Source organism: Vipera ursinii, assembly GCF_947247035.1.
Source record: "Vipera ursinii genome assembly, chromosome: 13".
In the NCBI taxonomy this organism is placed as follows: Eukaryota; Metazoa; Chordata; class Lepidosauria; order Squamata; family Viperidae; genus Vipera; species Vipera ursinii.
The window spans coordinates 19,493,240-19,515,593 of NC_139526.1; the positions used below are offsets into that span (position 1 = coordinate 19,493,240).

At 56.3% G+C, this 22,354-nt stretch overlaps 1 protein-coding gene across 2 annotated transcripts; it reads left to right on the forward strand.

Moving 5' to 3' along the window:
• Positions 1 to 53: 53 nt before the first annotated feature.
• On the forward strand, positions 54 to 22,348 carry LOC310646470 (multidrug resistance-associated protein 1-like). Of its 2 annotated transcripts, XM_083372956.1 has the most exons (32): positions 54 to 205; positions 4,321 to 4,497; positions 4,885 to 5,010; positions 5,264 to 5,401; positions 5,892 to 6,017; positions 7,416 to 7,477; positions 7,827 to 7,958; positions 8,503 to 8,730; positions 9,097 to 9,274; positions 10,107 to 10,268; positions 10,381 to 10,473; positions 10,997 to 11,200; positions 11,293 to 11,439; positions 12,030 to 12,117; positions 12,415 to 12,487; positions 12,680 to 12,806; positions 13,137 to 13,313; positions 13,442 to 13,609; positions 13,788 to 13,965; positions 14,126 to 14,207; positions 14,752 to 14,890; positions 15,977 to 16,184; positions 16,840 to 17,150; positions 17,237 to 17,436; positions 17,522 to 17,648; positions 18,107 to 18,208; positions 19,010 to 19,156; positions 19,496 to 19,654; positions 20,034 to 20,200; positions 21,344 to 21,538; positions 21,627 to 21,739; positions 22,150 to 22,348. In XM_083372956.1, exons 1-31 carry the CDS (start codon positions 155 to 157, stop codon positions 21,733 to 21,735), a joined length of 4,581 nt encoding a protein of 1,526 aa, XP_083229082.1. In that variant the 5' UTR covers positions 54 to 154; the 3' UTR covers positions 21,736 to 21,739; positions 22,150 to 22,348. The 2 variants fall into 2 exon arrangements, with proteins under 2 accessions (XP_083229082.1, XP_083229083.1); XM_083372957.1 differs by lacking the exons at positions 21,344 to 21,538; positions 21,627 to 21,739.
• Positions 22,349 to 22,354: the final 6 nt, after the last annotated feature.

Genomic DNA, 22,354 nt, shown 5'->3' on the forward strand with positions numbered 1-22,354 from the left:
CCGCCGCGCCCAATCAGCGCCCGCCCCCGGCGCCGTCCCCTTCCCGCCCTCCGCCGACCCTCCGCCGCGCTGCCAGCGGCTCGGAGCTGGCCGGGAGCAACCCGCGCGGCCGCCTCGCCGCCCCTGCCGCCCCTGCCGCCCGGCCCCCGCCTCCATGGGCGCCCCCTGGCTCTGCGACGGCCCCGCCGGCTCCGCGCCCTTCTGGGTAAGAGTGGCGGGCGGGCCGGGCCACGCGCCGGGATGCGCTGCCTCGAGCGGGGCCAAGGCGGGCCGGGCTGCGAGCCACCGGAGCCGGTCGGGCTTCCGCTCGGCCGCCGGCGGGAGTGGCGCTGTAGCCGGCACTCCTTTGCTCCGGGCGCGCGGGGCCCCTCGGGGCGGCTTCCTGGGGAGGGCGCGGGGGAGGCCGCCGCCCCGCGCATCCTCCGAGGCGCGCGCAGAGCCCGGGCTGGCCTCCGCGAGCGGGGCGGGTGGGCGCTGTCGGCCGGCGGGGACGCCCTTCGGCGCGCTTAGCCCGTGGCCCGGCCGGGCGCCTCCCGAGAGGTCGCCCGGGCGAGCTGAGCGCGCCCTTCCTCCCCCGCAGAGGCGCTCGTGTAACGGGCGGGCCCCAGGAGAGCCGCGGCCGGAAAAGCCGCTTTCGGGCACCGCTCGGGTTACCAGGGCTGTTTTGGGTGGGAGGGAGAGCGCTTCCCAAGGCGGCCTCTTTCTCTTTGGCCGGGCTGCTTCGCGGGGAGCCCGGTCCTCCCAAGGAGCGGGCCTGTTTCGGCTGGGATCGCTGGGGTGCGTGTGTGAAAGGACGAAGCACCGGCTGGCCTCCCGGTGCAAATGGGGAAGACCCTGCAAGGACGGGGCCAGAGGCTGGGGCCGGATCTGAGACTTGCTCACCAGTTTCCCACCCCCACCCGACCAGTTTGAGGAGTGGGCAGACCCAGCCTGCTTCCCACCCACCCCCTGCAGCCTTGGTGTCCTGTTCAGGTCTGGAAAGGGACCCGGGATGGCGCTTGTGCACCCTGAGTCTGGGGGGAAAGGTGGTCTCTCCCTGCTGCTTCCTGGATGCGGGCATCAAGTCTGGATCCTCCTGTGAGGCCTCCCCCCAGGGCTGCTGCTCTCGTCCCAGGGCCTTCCTTGCCTTCCCACCGCGGCGGCCTTTAAGCTGGTCAGGACTGTTAGCAACTCCTTGATTTGCAGGCAGCCGCGCAATCAATATAAGTTTGGGTGTCTAGCTGCTCGGTTTTCACCTTCAGAGAATGCACCGCTGCATATTTCCCCCTCCAGCAGACCTGTTGCGTCTTTCCAGCCACCCTGACGGTTTTCCCAATGCCCAGTTTCCCCACCCCCATATGGTTAGCCGCTGCTGCGGGCGTTGAATGTAGCACATCTAGCCAGGCCTCTGCAACGGCTCAGAAAGCAGCTGGCATTCACAGTCCTGCATGCCTCGACCTGCAAGGATTCCCTTTGCTTGAAGCAAGAGAGTAGATGGTTGCCAGGGAATTGTGCCCACTCTTTGTTTATGGCAAGAGAGCTAGCGGGAACAAAAAGGTCGCTGCTCCCAGACCACCTTAAAAAGGTCTGCCTGGGCCAGTTTTGGTCCAAGACGTGACCAAATGGCCTGAGAGATGGAAGTGAAAAGGTTTCAGACTGAGGTTTTCTGATGGGAAACGTTGTTTGGAAGTTCTGCTTGCCTGAGGGCTCAGTTTTTCCTCTGGTCCCGGATCCCCATCTCATTGCGGAAGGATCCTTCTTGGTCAAAGTTGCTTTCCTGGGACTTTGAATGGAGAGCCAGGCTGCGGGAGAGAAAATCCTACCCCCCTCTGCGCCCATTTTGCACTGTTCAGAAAAAAAGCAATTTACGGGTTGTGGGAAGGGGTACAGAACAGGTTTCTCTTTCGTGGGCTGTTGAAGATTGTACAGCAAAGAATCTGTGAGACCCTTCCCTTCTCTGCATGGGGCAGCCTAGATGGCTCCAGCCAGGCTCATTGTAGGTTGGACCCTTGTGGAAACGAGAGCTGTTATGTGGTGCTGATTTCTGGACAGAACAGGTTTTCAAGTGTTTTGTTTTGCTTGGCCTCACCTAATGATTGAGCTCCCTGCCTTCTGACTTGCTTGGGAAAACGGTTTCATTTTCAAAGCATCCAAGCAAATACTTTCATGCTTCTGAAGTCTGCCAACAATTGCAGAATCTTGGCTTTGCAGTGTAATAGCCACATTCTGAGTCCCACATTCTGAGAAATCTGGGGAGGGTGGGCAATTGGTTGACTTTCATAGTGGCAGTTGAACTCCCAGTATTAAAAGTGAGAGGTAGAGAAACAGGATCTTGGTTATCAAATAATCAGTGATTCAGAAACGTCGACTGTCCTCAACTTGTAGGCATGTGCTTTATTAAGCGGCACAAAATCGCACATTGTCAATATGAGAAAATGATTTCCATTAATCTCATGCTACTTGAAAAGTTTTGCCAGACGTTCCTGCCTGTTTTTCACACTTAGACTTGTTTTGTCTGCAAAATACGGTATTTCAGTAAATTGTAGCTCTGACTAACCAGAGTTGAATTCCAGCAGCACCACTTTTGTTTAGTACATTTTAAGCAAAACGGTAGAGGACAGGAAGGCCTGGAGGAACGCTGTCCATAGGGTCGCGATGGGTCGGACACGAGTTCGCAGCTAACAACAGCAACAAGCGAAACGGATTCAGGCCAAACAGCCCATGAATGGCCACTGCTTGCTTGGGGCTTTAGTTAAGAGGCTTTTGCAAAACGAAACTGAATTGGCATACGTGGTCAGTAGATCTGATGATTTGTAATATTTTTAGGGATTGCCCATTTGAAACCCGGAGAGCTCTGCAATCAGCAGAATTTGTTTTGTTTGCTTCTCTTGTGTGGCTTTGGAGCTGCCCTCCACTAATTCAGTGGGAGAGGGCCCGCAGGAAGAGCGGTGGAGCTGCTGGTGCTTAAAAGGTGCTGTCAGTCCTGGCTTTGCCACGGGGGGGGGGAGAAACTTGTTGTGCTGTGGGTTTGTTGTGGTCAGGTTGGGGCATGAAAGCTGCTGGAGTGTCCGTGGGTGTTTGTGGCTGGGTGGGCGGAGGGAGTGGCCCCACTGCCTCCTGACTCATCTTTGCCTTAACTTTGAAGCAGGAGCCGGGCAGGGCGAGGAGCAGCTGGGTGCAAAATGCTTTGCTAAATTTGGCAGCTGGAAAGTTAAGCGAGTCACCTCAGGTCATCCCCGAAAAGCCGGCCAGTGTAACAACGCACTTTCTCCTTGTTATGGTCGATTTCTCCAAGCATTTCCTCCCTTCGCACTGTGCAGACCCCGGGTTGGGCCGAGGTTCCTTGGCATTCCTGCTCTGCCCTTCTGTGCTTCGACCTATCTTTAAAATCTCTCTCCTTTAAAGACATTTTGGTCATCATCCCCACCAGCCTCAGTTTTGGGATGAAGAATCACGCAAGGTCCCCAGGATGGCTCAGGGCTTTTCCCAAAGAGTCTGACTTCGGCCCCTTCCCCGTCGCTTGACTTGGTTGGTGGGCGATTCCAAATCGTGTGAAAGGCCCCCAGCCAGACATGATGCTCAGAACAGCCATGTTTTGGCTTAGAAACATTTTTTAGTTCGGGGGGGCTTTCATAAGGCCCCCTTGACAGGCCTCCCCCTTCCCTTGGCTGATTCCTAAGTTGGTGGGAACTTTTGCCACTATAGTAGCTCCCCCATTGCCACCCTCCTTTCCCAATTAAAAATAGCCGTTAATCTCTCTGCTGGGGATCTGGAGAGGCCACCAAGAGAAAGCTGAGTTAATCTTCTTACCGCATTTTTGGGATTGCTGAAAAGAAAAGGAAGAAGTGGGAGTGTTAAAAATGCAGGTGATGCTTTTGAACGGAGGCAACAAGGAGGCGTCCTCCACCCCCACCCCTGCACACCAAGCTTTTTCCCTCCCCTCCTGTGGGGGGGGGCACAACCTGGCCCTTTGAAAGGGGCGGCCCTGCAGGATGCACCTGTGGAATTGCCCGGGCATTGGGTGAGCCGGTATTTCTTCGGAAGTGAAGCTAGGTGGGAGAGATCCTGAGTGACCCTCTAGTCAGGACCCCCCCAAAAAAGGTTTGGGCTTCTGGAACAAGGCGGACTTCAAGGCTGCCGCATGAGTTTCTCCTTGACGGTGGGGCTGAATTGATTTGCATTCCCGGCTGGAGGGGTCTAATTGAAATACGTTTGAGAATGCATTAACCCCCTCCCCAAAATCTAGGCAAAGCGAGCAAGTCCTCCAGATGAAAAAGGGAAATCGGTGAGCCAGCCTGGCCTCACCTCCCTTCCCCACCCGATCTCTCCACTTCTGCACAGGACTGGAACCTGACGTGGCACACGGAGCGCCCGGACTTCACACCCTGCTTCCAGAACACGGTCCTTGCCTGGACCCCCTGCCTTTACCTCTGGGTGGGCTTCCCCATCTACTTCGCCTACCTCCGCTGCCATGATCGGGGCTACATCCAAATGTCTCACCTCAATAAAGCCAAAACGGTGAGTCGGGGCTGGGCCAGCCCGTTGCAGCTGGAAAGCCAGACCACCACCCCCTCCCAGCCCTGTGGCTTGGCCCACCGGCTTCTTCTTCTTCTCTAGTGCTGGTGGCGGGGGGGGGGGTTTCTGGAGGAGGTGGGGCTTCAGGGGAGTGAGGGTGGCTCACTCACACATCCTTCCTCAGCCCATGGAAGCCTGCAAAGAGGGGCCTCTCCCGTGAGACTGTGTTGCCCAGGGGAATGTGGGAAGGGTGGATTTTAATGCAGGTTTTTCCTTTCTCCGTTTTTTAGACTCGGTTTGCCTGCAATTCTGTTGGCCTCTGCATCCTTGCTTGGGGATTTCAGCAGATAAATAGTCTGTCCCTTGAAAAACGCCTCTCTTGTCTTGCAGACCTTGGGCCTCGTCCTGTGGCTGGTCTGCTGGACAGACCTTTTCTACTCTTTCTGGGAAAGGAATCATCACGTAGTACGAGCTCCAGTTTTTCTAATTAGCCCCACCATTTTGGGCATAACAATGGTAAGCGAGAGTAACTTGGATTATTGGTCTTTGTGCATTTTTTTATCCATCAGACTTTCTCTCTTACAACCGCTAGTGTGGCCAATGGCGACTGCGATGCCCAGAATAGCACCTGGGAAGCAGATCCCGCCTTGCAAACCTTGGGTCTCGCCTGTTCCAGGGCGGAGTGAGCAGCTGTGATCCCGGGAGAGCTCTGGCTCTGCGAGCCTCCATTGGCAGTAACAGTCTATCCTTTTGACTTCCCTATCTGTAGCTGCTTGCCACGTTTTTGATACAGTACGAGAGGATCAAAGGAGTCCAGTCCTCAGGAGCGATGCTGCTTTTCTGGCTGATTGCATTGCTGTGTGCGGTCATCGTGTTCAGATCCAAAACGATGCACGTCTTGTGCCCGGTGAGCGCCAGCTTCTTGTGGGCAGATTCCTTGGGGAGCTGGAGGGACAGATGAACGAGGGGGCCTGCGGTTAACGGGGTGTCGAATGCCTGATGGTCTTGTGGCTTTAGAGGCCCTGAATGGACCTCTTGGGGTGTCATTGGAGGCCAACCCAAGCCTTGCTTTGAGCTGACCTGTCCTCTGGGAAGAAAGACCCCTATGCCCACCCTGTGGCCGGGTTTGAGGGCAGAGCTCGGGGTGGGGGTCCTTCCTTGGTGATCTTTCGAAGACTTTCCCTTGGGGCTTCTCCAATTGAAACGCTCAGTGTGGTGAGGCAAGCACAATTTGCATCTCGTAGCAGTGAGTTTCCTCCGTTAATTCAGTCCCGGGGCAGGTCCAACCGGAATTTCCTCTTGGACAACGGTGAGCCCTCTTATTAGGAAAAAAGGTGCTGATATTCCCAAATCAGGGCAACTTCATGAACTTCACTAAGTGGCATTTTGATTCCCAGGATGCGGAAATTGACGTCTTTCGCTATTCCACTTTCTGCATCTACTTCGCTTTGGTGCTAATTCAGTTTATTCTGTCCTGTTTCCCGGAACGTCCACCTTTATTTTCCGAAAACGTTTGTGGCCCGGTAAGTGTTATCGCAGCAATCGACCAAGTGAGTCATACTTGGGTGTTTAAGTAATGTGTTTGCTTAACTAAACTCCTTTTAATCTTTTGCTCAATTGCACATAAACAACTTTTAGCTATTCACGATCGCTTGTCCAACCTCAGTTGCTTGAATTTCCAGCCTGCACTACCATTGTTGACTGTGGTTTGTGTTAGTGACTTGTTTTTTAAAAGATTGTTCTGTTCCTTTTCATTTGTGCACATAGTCAAAGTTTTGTATTGAGTATGAATGAGGCTCCCAAATTAGAGAGACGATTTTGGGGAAGAGTCAAGAATTTTATTTTATTTTATTTTATTTATTTTAATTCCATTTATATCCCGTCCTTCTCCGAAGACTCAGGGCGGCTTACAAGCTTAGCAGTAGGGTTGTTTAGTGACTTTTCTGTGCAAAAGTGATCTCTTCCTCCCATTGTGAAGTATTTGGAGAGAGTGGATGCCTGTCTTGAGGAATGCTACAAAGGCAGGAGGGTCTGGCCAACCTCCTTGCATAATCTCTCAGATTGTGGCCTTGAACCCCTAATTCTGCTCCCAGTTGTGGACTATTTTTAGAGTGTGATGCAGCTGGTGGCTATTCGGCCCTGAATTCTGCCTTTGCTGTGCTGGGCTCCAACTGCAGCTGCAAAACCAGAAGGGAGATGGATAACTGGCTGAACGTGGCCCCACTGGGATCATACCTTGACAATAAACAAATCGTGGGCAGAATTTGTCCCAGGGTCTCTGAGGGCACGTTCCCTTCTTGGGATAACCAGCTTTCTGCTTCATGAACCAGTTACGTTTTTTGATCTTGTTGACTCCTTCAAGCAGTTAAAGAGTTAGCCACGTCTCTGCAGCAGGGGCAGAAAAAATCCCCTTTCCCATTTTTTATGTTCCCCCACCTCCCGCTCAAGCAGTTGACTGGATCAGCTCCCATACCAGAGATTTGCAGAGAGACTCACAAAGCTTGGTTTGCTGCTGAGCAGGTCAAGGAAGAGGATTCTGGGGAATTCTCCGCAGCGGGTGGAGAAACTATTTTTGCAAAGGGGCATTTTTAAGGACTGCCTGAAGCAGGATTAGCATGGCAGGGGCTTCAGAGAGTTGTAGTCCTACCAGGGTGCAGAAGGCTGGTCTGAATGAGGAAAGTGTGTGGTCTCTTGCAGTGCCCCCACCCCACCCCGAGTCTCCTTCGCATCTGGAGGGGAGGGGTTGAACCTTGAATCTGATTCTGCTTTAAATGGGCTCTGAGAGACTGAGCTGGGGATGTGGACACGGCTGCCCTGCTTTGTGCTTGCAAAAGCACCCCCTCAGCTGTCTGAAGGCCATTAGAGAGCCGGTGACTCGATAACCAGCTGAATCCTTTCTCTCCTCCCCCCCACCCCCGCAGAATCCCTGCCCGGAGTCCGGGGCTTCCTTCCTCTCCAGGATCACGTTTTGGTGGATCTCAGGGTAAGGAAACAGTTGTTTCTATAGACATGAGATGCTTCTTGATTCTTCAGTCATGGCAGGGGCTGAGAGGGGACTACACCTCCTCATTGGCTGGAGATTCTGTGGGTAGGTCCCACTTACCTGAAGGGCACCAGGCCGGAGAAACCTGGCTGAGCCGACTAGCCCCTTGGAAGGCAAAGCCGTGCGCAGCTCAGTGGCCCTCTGGATCCGTGGGGAGTCTCGGGGTGCCCTGATGCGGTTTCTCTGAATGGGTGCCCTTGCTGCGGGTGGTCAGAGCACCCAGCCCAGTGGGGGGGGGGTTGCAGCCCTTCTGTGTGACTCTGACGGCAGAACTTCCTCTTCCCCTCAGGCTGATGATTCACGGGTACCGGCAGCCGCTGGAAGCCAAAGATTTATGGTCTCTAAACAAGGAAGACTCCTCGGAGGAGGTGGTGCCCGGCTTGGTTGCCAACTGGGCCCGGGAGTATGCCCGGGCCAGGAGGTGCGTGTTGGTTACAGTGCTTGGCGCTGGTTTGAAAATGCTGGGGCTTCGGGAGGGACCCCTTTTGTGCGATGCTAGTCAAACGTTCACAAAAGCATTTTTGGTTTGTTACCTTACTCCTTTCACGGAGAAGGCAAACGTGGGAGGCGGGAATGAATCCTGCCTCTGCCCGTCATTTGGTTTGGGGCCTTTAAATAAAGTTGGTGATGTCCGACAGCTCTCCGGCTCTCCCAATGCTAACTGGGGGCAAGGGGGTCCCTCATCCTTCCACAGCACAAACAAACTTGTGGCTGCTTTTCCCAGCCGACGCTTTCGGGGTGCCTTGAGATGCAGCTCCTGTCCCGGCTGGCCATTCTGAGAGTTCTTGCTCTGATCAGCCGGGCTGTGATGTGCTGGCTCTGCTCCAGAAGTGTGGTGGTGCTGAAGGGGTCCGGATCCTAAATCCACCCCGAGGACCACTTTTGGAGGCTGAGGATGACACGAGTGGGTGTTTGGGTAATGATCCCGAAGAAGCCTCCACGCCCGCGTCCTTCTGCCCCCGCAGGCTTCCGAGCCCCATTCTCTACTCACCCAAGAAGCCGGCCAGAGGGAGCGGTTCCAGCTCGGACGTGGCGGAGGAGGCAGAGGCTCTGATCCTCGGACCCCCCACCAGGAGCAGGGATCCCTCGCTCTTCCGGGTCCTCTACAAGACCTTCGGCCCCTATTTCCTGATGAGCTTCCTCTTCAAGGCCTTCCATGACCTCATGATGTTCACAGGACCCGAACTCTTGAAGTGAGTGCTGGACCCCCGCCCTGCCCTTCACCTCTTGGTCGCTTGTCAGTTGGTCCACGGCTTGACTGCTTCGTCGCTCCCTTGCCGGGGCTCCTCCTGGGTGACAAGGCTGAGCCTGGGATTCCAGCCATTGAATCCCCTCCCCCCGGTGTTACAGACTTCTCTGGCCTTTGATGTCGTGAATTGGAAGCTGTTTTCTGTTGTGTTTCCTTTGCTGCTTTGAACCTTGCAGGTGTGTTTGTTTTCGTCTCAAGAGGTTCTCAGCGCCCAGCAGTCTCCCAGCTTGGGGGGGAGAGGAGGAGTTCTGGGCCGGCAAGTCCCGGCCTGTGGTTCCTTCCTCCAACCCCTCCGCCTTCTCCTTCCTAGGCTGCTCATTAATTTTGTCAATGACAAAAGCGCCCCCATCTGGCAGGGCCTCCTCTACACCGCCCTCCTCTTCGTCGCCGCCTGCCTGCAGACGCTGGTCCTGCACCAGTACTTCCACATCTGCTTTGTGACGGGCATGAGGCTCAAGACCGCCGTCATCGGGGCCATCTACCGAAAGGTGCGGGGACGATAGGGACACACGCCTTGCCTTCTGCTTGGGGTGGGGCCGCCTTGGTCCTTGGCCGGACGAGGGGATGGGGAGCTGCAGCCTGCAACGACCGTCCCTCGTGCGATTGCCGCCCCAGAAGTAAAGGGGCAGCCACTTGCCTGCCGAGACGGGAATGCTCAAGCGACCAAGTGCCGGAAGGAGGAAGCGCAAGGCGGGGGCTTTCCTCCCTCTTCTATTTGCAGCTATTTTAAAAGACGCCTTTCCTGAAACAGAGAAGGGGGGTTGTTTGGAGGACGGGGGGCATTTCATAGTCGTGGCTTGCCCAAATCACTGGGAGCTGAGCTGGCAACTCATTAGCTGCAGAAGCGTTTGATGACTGTCTCTTAAAGGCTCTGTGGGCATCAGACTCTTTCTCCGATGCTCACAGTGGGCCCGATTGGCACATAACTGGGTTGTGACCTCCCCAAAGAGAGACCCCCGGCTCTGTCTGCCCTCTCCCCGTCTCCTCTAGGCTGGCCCTGAGACGAAGCTGAGGGAATTTCATCATATCCAAGCCACAACTCACGGTTAATGTTAACTCTGTTGAAAATGTAGCAAAATTTAATTAGGATGAAATGTCACACTTGCCCCAATTTCCCCCCCCCAAAAGAGCAAAGGGAATTTGGTGTAGCCCTCACAGGGATTATAAGATGCCCTCCTAAGGCTTGTTTTGGCTAATAGGGCCTCCAACTCAAAATCCACATTAGGCTTCCGAGTTCTCATTCTTGTTGTGGGGAACTGCCTTGATGCTTAAGCCTACCCCCACACACATACACCCTTGTCTGCTGTCTCTGCTGCCAAGGCCCTGGTCATCACCAATTCAGCACGGAAGACCTCTACGGTGGGGGAGATCGTCAATCTGATGTCAGTGGATGCTCAGCGCTTCATGGACCTGGCGACGTACATCAACATGGTGTGGTCGGCCCCCTTTCAAGTGATGCTCGCTCTCTATTTGCTCTGGCAGGTACGAAGAGCCCCCAGGTCCCTGTGGAAGGAGCTCCCCGAGGTCTGGGAGGGGCATCCCACAAGGCCCTTCTGGTTTGTGAGGCCTGTTGATCCTCTGATGGTCTCTTCAGAATTTAGGTCCCTCCGTGTTGGCTGGTGTGGCAATCATGCTGCTTCTGGTGCCCGTGAATGCTGTGATAGCAATGAAGACCAAGACCTACCAGGTGGGGGGCCCTGCCATAACTGTCGAGTGGACTCTGCCTCACTGCACTGAAGGTGTGGCCGTCTCTCCCCAACCTGGCCACAGTCCTTGGCCAAGAGGTGGCATTGCCTGTTTCCCCTTAGGTTTTGATCTGTCTAGGTCAGTGTTCCTCAACCTTGGCAAGGTTAAGATGGCTGGAATTCCCCAGCCAGCAGTTGAAGTACACTTCCATTAAAGTTGCTGAAGTTGAGAAATGCTGGCTTAGATCGCTCAAAGCTGCCCTTTTAAATGCAAGAACAGCCAAATCGCCAAACGCCAATGGAATGCAGCCATCCCCCGACTGAGCTGATTGAAAATCGGCTCCCAGAATCCCAGTTAACTGCACCGAGGTTATGGGGATTGGAATCTAGCCCGGCCCAAAGATCGTGGTCCAGGCTTCTCAGTGGTCCAGCCCAGAGCTGCACAACTGCAGCTGCAGTCAAACCAGGATTTGGGCCACTGTGAGGCGTGTCCTGACAGACCTCCATGGCCACCACCGGTTCCAGGTGGCTCACATGAAGAGCAAGGACAGCCGGATCAAGCTGATGAACGAAATCCTCAACGGCATCAAAGTGCTGAAGCTTTACGCCTGGGAGCTGGCCTTCAAGCGGAAAGTCCTGGAGATCCGGCAGGATGAGCTGAAGGTCCTCAAGAAATCTGCATACCTGGCGGCCATGGGCACCTTCACCTGGGTGTGCGCCCCGTTCCTGGTGAGTGTTTCCAGGATTCCTTAGCAGCTTCCCGGCTCCCGTCGGGTGCATCTCCCTCTGTACGTGACTCCCCCTGGCCTGCTTATTCCTAGGTTGCTTTGTCCACCTTCGCTGTTTATGTGTCCACTTCGGAAAAGAACATCCTGGATGCCCAGAAAGCATTTGTGTCTCTGGCACTGTTCAACATCCTGCGGTTCCCCCTCAACATCCTTCCAATGGTCGTCAGCAGCATTGTGCAAGTGAGAGTCTTTGGGCTCTGCCATCTGTGAGGGTGGGGGCCAACCAGGGCTTGAGACTCAGCGGGGGCAGGAGCTTCCTGGGGGGGGGGAAACGAATGTCAACCAGCAGAACAGGCTGAGTCCTCCTTGGTTGGAGGTCTCTAGTGAGTGAGCCCTGCACTGAGCAGGGGGGCATTAAAATCTCCAAATCCCTCCCAACTCTGCAATTCTAGGACTCGGCCTTTCTGGGGTGGGCAGCCCACTGCGCCCCTTCCTTGTTGGCCTCAGAATTTCAGGGCTCAGGATGTACCTATCTATTGGGTTGTGCCTGATGGGGGAGGAAAAGAGACACTGAAGGGTTGGCTTGCAGTTGGCCTTCTGTAAGGCTGAGCTTCGGTGGCCGCTGGGAATGGGGTGGGGCCTTCATTGGGCAGACCGGCCTCCTGCTTCCAAGCAGGCAGAGCAGAGGGCAAACCCTCAGATCTCCTGGGGCACAGCAAGCGCTGAATTTCGCACTTGAGTTTAGGCACTTTGTGGGAAGGGGGAAGGATTGGATGGAGGGGGGGCAGGGACATTTGTCTGCTCTCACCATCATGGGATCGACCATCCAGGCTAGCGTGTCCCTGAAGCGTCTCCGGGTCTTCCTGTCCCACGAAGAGCTGGATCCTGACAGTGTCGTCCGGGGCACCCTCAAGAATGGTGAGTTTGGCATTATCAGCAAAGGGGTCACTCGGGATCCAGAGCAGCTGCCAGATTCCCCCCCCCTTTAAATTCAGCATTGCTCATTGGAAACTTCAACATCTGCACCGTCACCAAAGTTCCCAGTTTGTGATGTTCAGCTAGGTTGGCCTTGTAGAGTCTGGAGGTGGAAGGTGGGCAGGGAAGCCCAGAAAAGCACCCCTTGGGCAGGGCTGGGGGGGTCCCCACCTCTGGCAGCTGCCACCCTCGGCCATCTCCATCCCGCTCAAGGGCCCCTTTCCTTTTGTAACCCACTAGCGGGCAGTAACAGCATCAGCGTGAAGAGCGCCTCCTTCAGCTGGTCACGAACGGAGCCCCCCGTGCTGAGCAAGTAAGGCTCCGGATTGCACCCCCTGCCCGCCCCCCTTTTTGGCTTTTGGCTGTCCGGCTGCTCTCCCAGAGATGGGCCTCTCGGGGGCCCTGGAAGTGTCTGCCCTTTCTGAGCTCCCCCTTTTGCCCCAGCGGTCAAGGCTGCCCTGGCCTTCCGGGGGTCGAAGCTGAACTGGCCGCTCATTTCTTCCAGCATCAGCTTTGCCATCCCGGACCCTTCTCTGGTGGCTGTGGTGGGCCAGGTGGGGTGTGGCAAATCTTCCCTCCTGTCGGCTCTTCTGGGAGAAATGGAGAAGCAGGACGGACACGTCTCTCTTAGGGTGCGTGGGATCGGTGGGGCGCCCCCAGGCAGGCAGAAGAGCTTGGGGGCGCTGTCTGATGCTCCGGCAGAGGGAGGGGCAACTCTGACACGTGGCCCATCGGCAGCCCGTTGGCCCCCTCCTGCCTTGAATGGAGTGGCTCCCTCCCTCGCGGCGGCCAAAGGGAATTCTGGAGGAGGGGTGGGCAAACAGAGTTCTCCTGCAGGGGCTTCCCGTGGGGCTGCAGCCGCTCTCCCCTGGTGGAAGATGTGGGATTTCGGGGCAGCAGCATCGGGCCAGCTGTGGGCTGCCTGGAAGGGAAATTTAAGGGGGGATTTCTCCTCTCGGCAGGGCTCCGTGGCTTTCGTCCCTCAGCAAGCCTGGATCCAGAACGCGACCTTGCAGGAGAACATCCTGTTTGGGCGGGAGCTGAACGGGAGGCACTACCGGCGGGTGGTCGAGGCCTGCGCGTTGCTGCCCGACCTGGAGTTGTTCCCTTCGGGAGACCAGACAGAGATTGGAGAGAAGGTACTTGACGGGGCACCACTCGTGGGCGCTCACACAAAGCCTAAAATCTCTGTGTGGTGCCATTTCTTCCACACGTCCTCTTCTGTGGCTCCCGCCTGGCCCTGAGAACGCTGCTCTCTCTTCCTCAGGGGGTAAACCTGTCGGGTGGGCAGAAGCAGAGAGTCAGCCTGGCCCGGGCCGTCTATGCCGACGCTGACGTTTACCTGCTGGATGACCCCTTGTCGGCCGTGGATGCCCATGTCGGGAAGCACATTTTCGACAAAGTCCTCGGGCCAAAGGGCCTCCTGAAAAACAAAGTAGGTGTTCAGAAAGCTTGTGCCTCATCTTTTTGCACCCTCTGGGAACTCGAGGGCAGTGGGGAGGTCGTCACCGACCTTTTCGCCGTCTCTTGGATATTAAATTGCATTTTCTGCCTTCGATGGGTACAGCAGACCCTTTGACCTCCCTGGTTTTGCTTCTTCCTTCCTGCCCCAGACTCGGATTCTGGTGACCCACGGGGTCAGCTACCTGCCACTGATGGACACCATCATTGTGCTGTCCGAAGGGAAAATATCTGAGATGGGGTCGTACCAAGAGCTGCTGAAGCAAGACCGGGCCTTTGCAGAGTTCCTGCGCACATATGCCGGGGCGGATCACAACCTGGCTGGCGAAGGCACGGAAGGGGCACTGGCGGATGTAGATGTAGCCACTGTCCCACTATTGTATTGGTGGTCTCTCCCCCCCCCCCCCGCCCTCCGTTAGCACCTTTTGCCCTCTGGGTTTCTAAGGTTGGAAAGATCTCGGCAGATGTTGCTGTTCTCTAATTCCTGCAGAAACACCTGGTCTGGTCACAAAGGAAGAGAAGCTGCTGGAGAATGGGGTACTTGCCAGCGAAAACTCGGTCCCAGTGAAGAGGTGGGCAAGGCAGGCGGCCACTGGGGCATGTCTGCTTCCTTTGCTCCCAGAGACTTTGAGTTCCACCTAAGCCAGGAACAATGCCCCCCCCCCCGCATCTGCTGCTCCCCTCCTCTCCTGGCCTCAGCAGGTGCCTCACCTCCAGCTGGGGCCCCTGTTCAGTTGCTGGCTGTGGGGGCTCCCACAGGGAGGGCAGGGGGTGTTCTGTGTCCTGGAGGCAGACTCTGCTCCAGCACAGGGAGGAGATGCCTGATCGGCCTGGATCTTTGGCCCGGTTTTTCCTGCCCTCCCTGCTGCCAGAGATGCAGGGAAGCCTTTGGGGGAAGCCCCCTTCCGTGGGCAGGGGTGGCTTCTCAGCGGCCTCTGCTCTTGGAGGGGCAGAGCGCGCAGCCCAGAGGCCCCCGCCACGGTCCCAGGCCTTTGCAAGCAGACTCTTGGATTGGAGCCAAAGTGATGCCTGCATGATGGGGGTCTTTGCAGGCTGGGGGAGGGGGGGACCTGTGGAAGCCGGTCTGGGTTCAAGAGCGGTGTGTGGACCTTCCAGGCAGCTCAGCAACTCCTCGACCTACAGCAGTGAGACAGAGACGCCCCTGGTGCAGAACAGCCTGGCCCAGAGCCAGAAGGCGTCGGATGGAAAGAACGCCTGGAAGCTAACCGAAGCGGACACTGCCCAGACGGGGAAGGTAAGGACCCAGCTACCGCCTGCTCTGTCTTTCCCTGTTTGTTCCCAGTTAGCCCAGTAAAATTGGCTCCCCTGACAGCAGCAGCGGCAGAAGGCCACAAAAGAGGAGCTGTTCCCCTTGAAAAGCCCCTTGGTGGGAACAGTGAGGGCTGACCCTGGTGAACGGGGAACTGCCTTCCGCCCCCAGAGAAGGAGACTCAGACGGCCCTGCCGTAAACCGGGGCAGAGAGGCCCTTCCAAGGTTCAGCTAATGTGTCCGAGAGCGGTCCAGGGGCCTTGCTGCCATCCCTGGCCGGCCCTTTATTGGGCGATTCAGTTCAGGGATTAAATGCATTCCTTTATTCAGGGATAAAGTTTTTCCATCGGTATTTATGTCAACAATAACTTGGCGCTGTTGGCTACCTGCTGATCAGAAGCGCTTCACAGTTGAACGCAGCTGGCTGGGTGTAAACAGTGAATTGCTGGGGGTTGAATTGGCTGTTTTCTCTCTGGAAAAGGCTCCCGGCTGGAATTCGGACAGCTGGCCCCAGGCCAGGTTCCAGTGTCAAGTTCAGGCCTTAATTCCTCCCTGCCAAGGTCGCGTTTGTTTGCCTTTCCTCACTGGGAGATTGTGAAGTGGCCAGCGGGAGCAGCAACTCGCGGCTGCCCTCGCCCTGCCCGGCCCCGTCTCGAGCCCCCCCCCCCGGTCAGGGACATTGGCACTCGTCGCAGACATGGTTGCCGCCAGGGGCAGCGCTGCCTTTGTCCTCCGATCAGCCGCCACAGAGTGTGGGCCAGGCGTCGCCTCCTTGGTTGAGTCAGGATCTTTTGGGGGACCCAAAAGGAGGGGAGGCTGTGAGAGCGGCAACCGCCTCTTGTGCTGGCCGTCCAGGAGGGAGCCTGGATGGGCCGAGGACGACAGTGGGAATTACGGGGGGGGGGGGGGTGGAGCAGCAGGAAACCCCTCCCTCCAAGCCTTCTGTGACCAGAGAAGAGGGGAGCCACTTGTTGGGGATTGCAGAATACTTGCAGATTCCCAGGCTTGGGGGCTGGAAGGGCCCTGGTGGAGCCAGGGGTCCTCCCTGTGATGGCCACTCGTGTGTCGCAGGTGAAGACGACCGTCTACGGGGAGTACATGAAGGCCATCGGGCTGGGCATCTCCTTCCTGAGCATCTTCCTCTTCCTCTGCAATCACGTGGCCTCCCTGGCGTCCAACTACTGGCTCAGCCTGTGGACCGACGACCCCGTCCTCAACGGGACGCAGCAGCACACCAGACTGCGCCTGGGGGTGTATGGTGCCCTGGGAATCTCTCAAGGTTGCCCCTCCCCCCCCCGATCCCTGGCCTGTCTGACAGGGCTCCAATGTGGCCCTGGGGTTTGGTTCCCTCCTGGCCTGCAGCTCCTCTGGGCACATCCCCGGGAGGGAGGGAGGGGCTCCCCTCCCCCCAGGTGGGAAACCTGTATTTTGCTGGCACAGAACTCACGAGACTTCCAGATCTGTATCATCTTTCGAAAGGGAAGGTCTGTTGTGGAGCACGATGAGATGGACGGGACGGGGGCAGAATTGAGGGGAGGCTGCTACGTGCCAGGCGCTTGCCTCGTCTTCTCTGCTCCAGGCTCCTTGCAGCCTGTCCAGCGAGTAATTTCTGTGGGCCCTGATCTGGGGCTGGCGGTGCAGCATCCTCACAGCTGGCACAGGGCTGGGTGCCCAAAGCTGATATGTGCCTTTCGCCCTGCATGGGGTATTTCTATGGTTGGGAAGCAGGTCTGAGGCACATCGGCAATGCTGGGGCAAGAGGCTGGCGCTCTTAAAGGCATCCTCTGCAGGCCAGATGGCCAGGGCAGCCTCTTTCGTTGGGATGGGCGACAACGTGCAGCCGTGGGAACTTTCCAGAATGCTCTTGGGCCCCGAGATCTCATTGTTAGGCCGGGTTGACCTTCATGGGTGCTTTGGCCTCTCGCTTCCCACAGGCGTGGCTGTGTTTGGCTACTCCATGGCGGTTTCTGTGGGAGGGATCTTTGCTTCCCGACGCCTCCACCTCGACCTGCTGCACAACATCCTGCGGTGCCCTGTGAGCTTCTTCGAGCAGACGCCCAGCGGGAACCTGGTCAACCGCTTCTCCAAGGAGATGGACATCATCGACTCCACCCTGCCGCAGATCATCAAGATGTTCATGGGCTCACTCTTCAACGTTCTGGGCGCCTGCGTCATCATCCTGCTGGCCACGCCAGTTGCCGCCGTGGTCATCCCTCCCCTGGGACTCATCTACTTCTTCGTGCAGGTAGGGGCTGCTCCTGGCCCTTCCTGGGGCTCCTTTCCTGCTTCCGGGGTCCCTTCTGACCGCCGGACCTGTTTGTGCGTCCCCAGCGGTTCTACGTTGCCACCTCGCGCCAGCTGAAGCGCCTGGAGTCGGTCAGCCGCTCTCCAGTCTACTCGCACTTCAACGAGACGCTCCTGGGTGTCAGCGTCATCCGCGCCTTTGGCGAGCAGCAACGGTTCATTGGGCAGAGTGACCTGAAAGTGGACGAAAACCAGAAGGCCTACTACCCAAGCATCGTGGCCAACCGGTAATCCTGATGCGGGCAGGACTGGAAAGCGGTGGACACGGTGTTCTCTGCCGGGCTTTGACCCCGCCCTCTCTGGCCCGCGCAGGTGGCTGGCCGTCCGGCTGGAGTCGGTGGGCAACTGCATCGTACTCTTTGCAGCCCTGTTTGCCGTCATCGCTCGCCACGACCTGAGTCCGGGGCTGGTGGGCCTCTCCATCTCCTACTCGCTGCAGGTGGGATGGCTGTGGGGTGCCTTTTCGTGAGCCGAACCTCCTCGGGTGGGAAAATGCATCCTGCTTTGGGAGAGATTCTGGAAAAGGGGGGAATGTCACAAATATAATCGCACGTAGGTGCCTCTCGCACAAGTGATGGGGGGGTCCTCCTAGGATTGGCTGACCAGGAGGAGGGAGCCCCTGCGCCGAAGGAGCAGCCTGGTTCTTCTGGCCCCTGAGAACCTGTCCGGCCATCGTCTGGTCTGGAGGTCTGCCTTGGGCCAGGAGCCCTTCCCTGCAATCTTGCGGGGCTGCGTTCACCTTAAATTCCGGCCCTTGTCCACGAACCCCTGCTGGCGGCTGGCTCAAAGATGGAGCTTCTCGCGCCTCCCCGAAGGTGCTGCCTGCTTCTGCCCTTCGGGGGATCAGACTCCTCTGGGGTTGAGGGGTTCACCAGCAGCGGCGCCCTTCTTTTGCAGATCACCACTTACTTAAACTGGCTGGTCCGTATGTCATCCGAGATGGAGACCAACATTGTAGCTGTGGAAAGAGTCAAGGAATACTCGGAGAAGGAAAAAGAGGCAAGTCTCTGCTCACAGCCGGGATTGTGTTCTTTGGGCACAGAAACCTGAAGGGCCCCCCTGGGACATGCCAGTGTTGGCATTCCTCATTCTCCCAGGAGCAGCTGCAAAGGGGTGGGGGGCAAATGCAGCCTCACAGAGCTGCTCAAATGCTGGTCAGCCCCCTGAGGCGAGCACCTCTAATTGGCTGGACTTCAACCTCCATCATTGCAACTCCAGCCAAGCTGAAGGCCAGATGAGCGGTCCACGACCCCCTCAGTCTTAGGCCAGTCCAGGAACAGATTCTGTGCCCCCCCACTCTCTGTGGTCCCCAACTAAGAAAGACCTGCACCCTTTCCCATCCTCACTTCCTGGTAGATGGTTCCTTGAGATAGATTGCCCCTAAAGAGGAAGGTTCCATTTGGCTGATGCTTAGGAACCATCTGCAGTTGGCGGAATCCTCTCTTTCAAAGTCTCTCAAAATAAAACCTCAGACTCCCGTGGCTTTGTCACTCAGCATGAGCCTGGGCCACGTCCACGCAGGAGTAAAGGAGCCGCATCCCAAGTCTCCCCTGCATGCAACTTGCAGAGCAGCAGCACGCTCTGGTGGCCAAGAGAGGCAGCACTGTGCCTTGGTCCATTTGTTGGGAAACCCCTGTCATTTCATTTGCATCCTCCAGAAAAATATCCAGTGGGTGGTGAGAGGCCGAGTGTTGGGCAGGGGGATTGGGACTGTGGTTTGAGCCAGTGGGTGGTCTTGGGAAAGCCCCTGGACCGCAGAATGGCTGGGGCGCGTGAGAGCCTGATTGCTCCCTCTTTCAGGCCGAGTGGACCTCTGAGCGAGCTGCTGCCTGGCCTGGCTGGCCTCAGAAAGGACGGGTGGAGTTCCGGGGCTACAGCCTTCGCTACCGGAGTGACATGGACCCCGTGCTGCGGGACGTCTCCATCGTGGTGCACGGTGGGGAGAAAGTGAGTCCCAGGCAGCTGTGTCTCTGCAGTATGGAGGGTGGGGGAGAAGGCGCCTCCTGGCACGTGCGAGGGAGAGGGCAGCAGAGGAGCTGGTGGAGGCAGGAGCTCCTTCCGCACTCACCTGGACCATGGGAAGCAGCATAGATAGCATGCCCCCCCGAGGGGCTCCTATGTGGCAAGACATTGTCTCTGCCTGCAGGGGTTGGGATGGTCCGTCCCGTGCTGCCCAAAAATGTGCTTAATTCATCTTGGGAAGGGCTGGGCCCCGTTTCTGCCCCAGCTCCAGCCGTTGTAGCTGCTTCTGCTGCAGCCATTCTGACTGCTTTCTGGCCCCGACAGGTGGGCATCGTCGGAAGGACCGGGGCCGGGAAGTCCTCCCTGATGCTTGGCTTGTTTCGGATCAAAGAGGCAGCAGAAGGAGAGATCCTCATTGACGGGGTTAACATTGCCAAAATCGGACTCCACGACCTTCGCTTCAAGATCACCATCATCCCCCAGGTTTGGAGTTGCTGCCATGGGACCTGACCTTCTCTGCAAGGTCCCTTCCCCCCCCTCCCCAAATTGGAGTCCCATTTAATGGAATCAGTTAGGAGCAGTGAATGCATCCAAGCAAAGACTTGATTTGAGCCGGTGGAAAATGCAAAATCCAGCTGTCCCTTAGTGGTGCTTTTGCAGCGTCAGACCGCTTTGAAGATTTTAAGCTTGGGCCAGTTTTAGAAAGAGGGGAGGAGCTGCCCCATGAAACAGCTGAGGAGCTTTGAAGGAGCGATGACCCCTGGAACACGGTCTGTACTCCACGATGTCCTCCAGAACCATTCCTGGGGTGGGAGGGTTCTCTGCTGCTGCAAAACTCTGCTGTCCTCTCTCGCCTACCTAGGATCCCATCCTGTTTTCTGGCTCCTTGCGCATGAATCTTGACCCTTTTGACCAGTATTCTGATGACGACGTCTGGATGTCATTGGAACTTGCTCACCTGAAAGCCTTCGTCTCCTCCCTTCCTGATAAGCTCCTCCACGAGTGTTCAGAAGGTGGAGAAAACCTCAGGTAAGCTGAGCAACAAGGCTCCAAAGCCCCCAGGGATTTTTCCACGCACAAGGACGCGGGTGTGTTAGGCGTGTGTTTAAGAGCACGGTGCTGAGCTTGGCGAAGTTTGTTTGCCTCCAAACTCTGGCTCTGCCAGCCGTTCGTTAAACTGGCAGTGCCAAGAAAGGATCTGCTCGCATTGCTCGTTTTAGCTGGTCTCTGGCCGTGTGCCCAGCCCTCCACCCAGGACTGATTTACAGGCTGAAGAATCAGGTGAGATTCTGGCTGTTTGAGAAGCTAGGAAGAAGCAGGCGGCCTTGCCTGCTGGCGAGAAGCTTAGCCTTCCAAAGCAGCCTTGTCTTGACACGGCGCCAGGAGGAAAACAGTGCCTGGTGCTTACCTGGTTGAGTCTCTTTCCTGAGGGGAGGGGAGGCGCGCAGTCCTCCACCCACTTGAGTTTCAACTCAAGGACAGGCTGACTCAAGAGTCGTTAGAGACAGTTGTGTTCTCTTCATCGTGTTGTTATGGAGGATCTCACACCACACTGATAAAAGATAACCTTTATATATTGTACCAATTTAATACTTCTGGTAGGATAACAGAATGCTTTACTTTTTTTTCTTAAGATATTTAGTTCTCTTTTTTCTTTGATGCTCCTTTTTTCCAGGGGATCTTTTTCTGGTTTTTTTGGTCCCATTCTGAAATTTAATTGCCAAAAGGGGGACAGAGAGAAATGGAGTTGCCCATTTCTGGCTGCAGCCTTTTTGTAAATGGAGGATGCAGTGAATGTCTTAAGTATTCCAGGAAATTGATGAGCTGTAATCGGGGGCAATTTTTGCTACTGCCCGGAAAATGCCAACTTGAGCTGTGCCTTACAGCTGAAATGATCTGAGTGCAGCAGATCCAGGCAAACATCCCCACCCTTTTAGGAGCAGCTGTGAAAAGCCACTTTTGAGATAAACAGAAGCCATTTTCTGAACACACATACACACACACACACACACACACACACACAGAGATAGCACCATATCTCGACCTGTGACTGGGAGAGAGGCACAAGGACGCACTCGGCCTCTGTTTACAAAACCCTTCTTGTGTCTAAAAGGGCGGAGCACGCGGCAGGTGGGTCCTTTGGCCTCTAATGTGGCCTTCTCTGTCTCCCAGCGTGGGTCAGCGGCAGCTGGTGTGCCTCGCTCGGGCCCTGCTGCGCAAATCCAAAATCCTGGTTTTGGACGAAGCCACCGCAGCGGTAGACCTCGAGACGGACAGCCTGATCCAGTCGACCATACGGACGCAGTTTGAGGGCTGCACTGTCCTGACAATCGCACATCGCTTGAACACCATCATGGACTATACAAGGTAAGGCTCCACGGATTGGCCCGGGGCGGCCCTTGTGGAGGGAAGGGAAGAGCAGCACCAGGTGATGGACAGGCTGTTGTCCTTTTAGGGTGATCGTCCTTGAGAAAGGCAGAATCGTGGAGTGCGGAGCTCCTGCTGACCTCATTGAGAGCAGAGGCCTCTTCTACGACATGGCCAAAGATGCCGGCTTGGTTTGACCAGGTGAAGCCGGCCTTCTTCACACACACACACACACACACACACACACACACACACACACACACGGCCAGGGAGAAACACAGGCAGGCTGGCAACATCTGCCAGGAGCCGAGATGTCCCCATTTTGCACAAAGAGTGGCCCCTGGACAGTAAAGCAGCTGCTCCCTCTCCCTCCTCCTCCTTCGAAGGGGAGGGGCAGGGCTGCCTGCCGCGCAGAAAGGGCTCCCCTGATTTGAAGGACCATCTTGCCTGATTTATCTGTATTTTCTTTTATTCTGGTGATGGGAGAATGGATCAGAGAAGCTGAGATTTTCAGAAGCAGCCTTTCAGTTTTTTAACAGCTTCATTCAAGAGTTGCAGCAGGTTAGATACTGTTATAATGCAAAAAAGCAAAATTGTTATTTCCTCCTTAGGGCTGGTTCAGCCCCAGGCGCTGCTCATCTCTCCTGATGTTGCCTTGTCACATTTTAAGTGAAGGAAAGTCCTTCGCCAGCTCTGGAGTTCAGAACCATCCATTTGAATAATGTGGAACTTTTTTTAAGGGAAAACAGCCCAGACATCTCTTTTCATAGAAGATATTTAATTTTTGTAAATAAATTTCTCTAAAATTGAGCAGAC

What these genes read in the sequence shown, in the direction of transcription:
- LOC310646470 (XM_083372956.1), top strand. Translation starts at nt 155, where the DNA reads ATGGGCGCCCCCTGGCTCTGCGACGGCCCCGCCGGCTCCGCGCCCTTC. An exon ending in GGGTGTGCGCCCCGTTCCTG is followed by an intron (nt 11,201 to 11,292) that starts GTGAGTGTTTCC and finishes GCTTATTCCTAG; the next exon opens with GTTGCTTTGTCCACCTTCGC. An exon ending in TCGTCAGCAGCATTGTGCAA is followed by an intron (nt 11,440 to 12,029) that starts GTGAGAGTCTTT and finishes TCGACCATCCAG; the next exon opens with GCTAGCGTGTCCCTGAAGCG.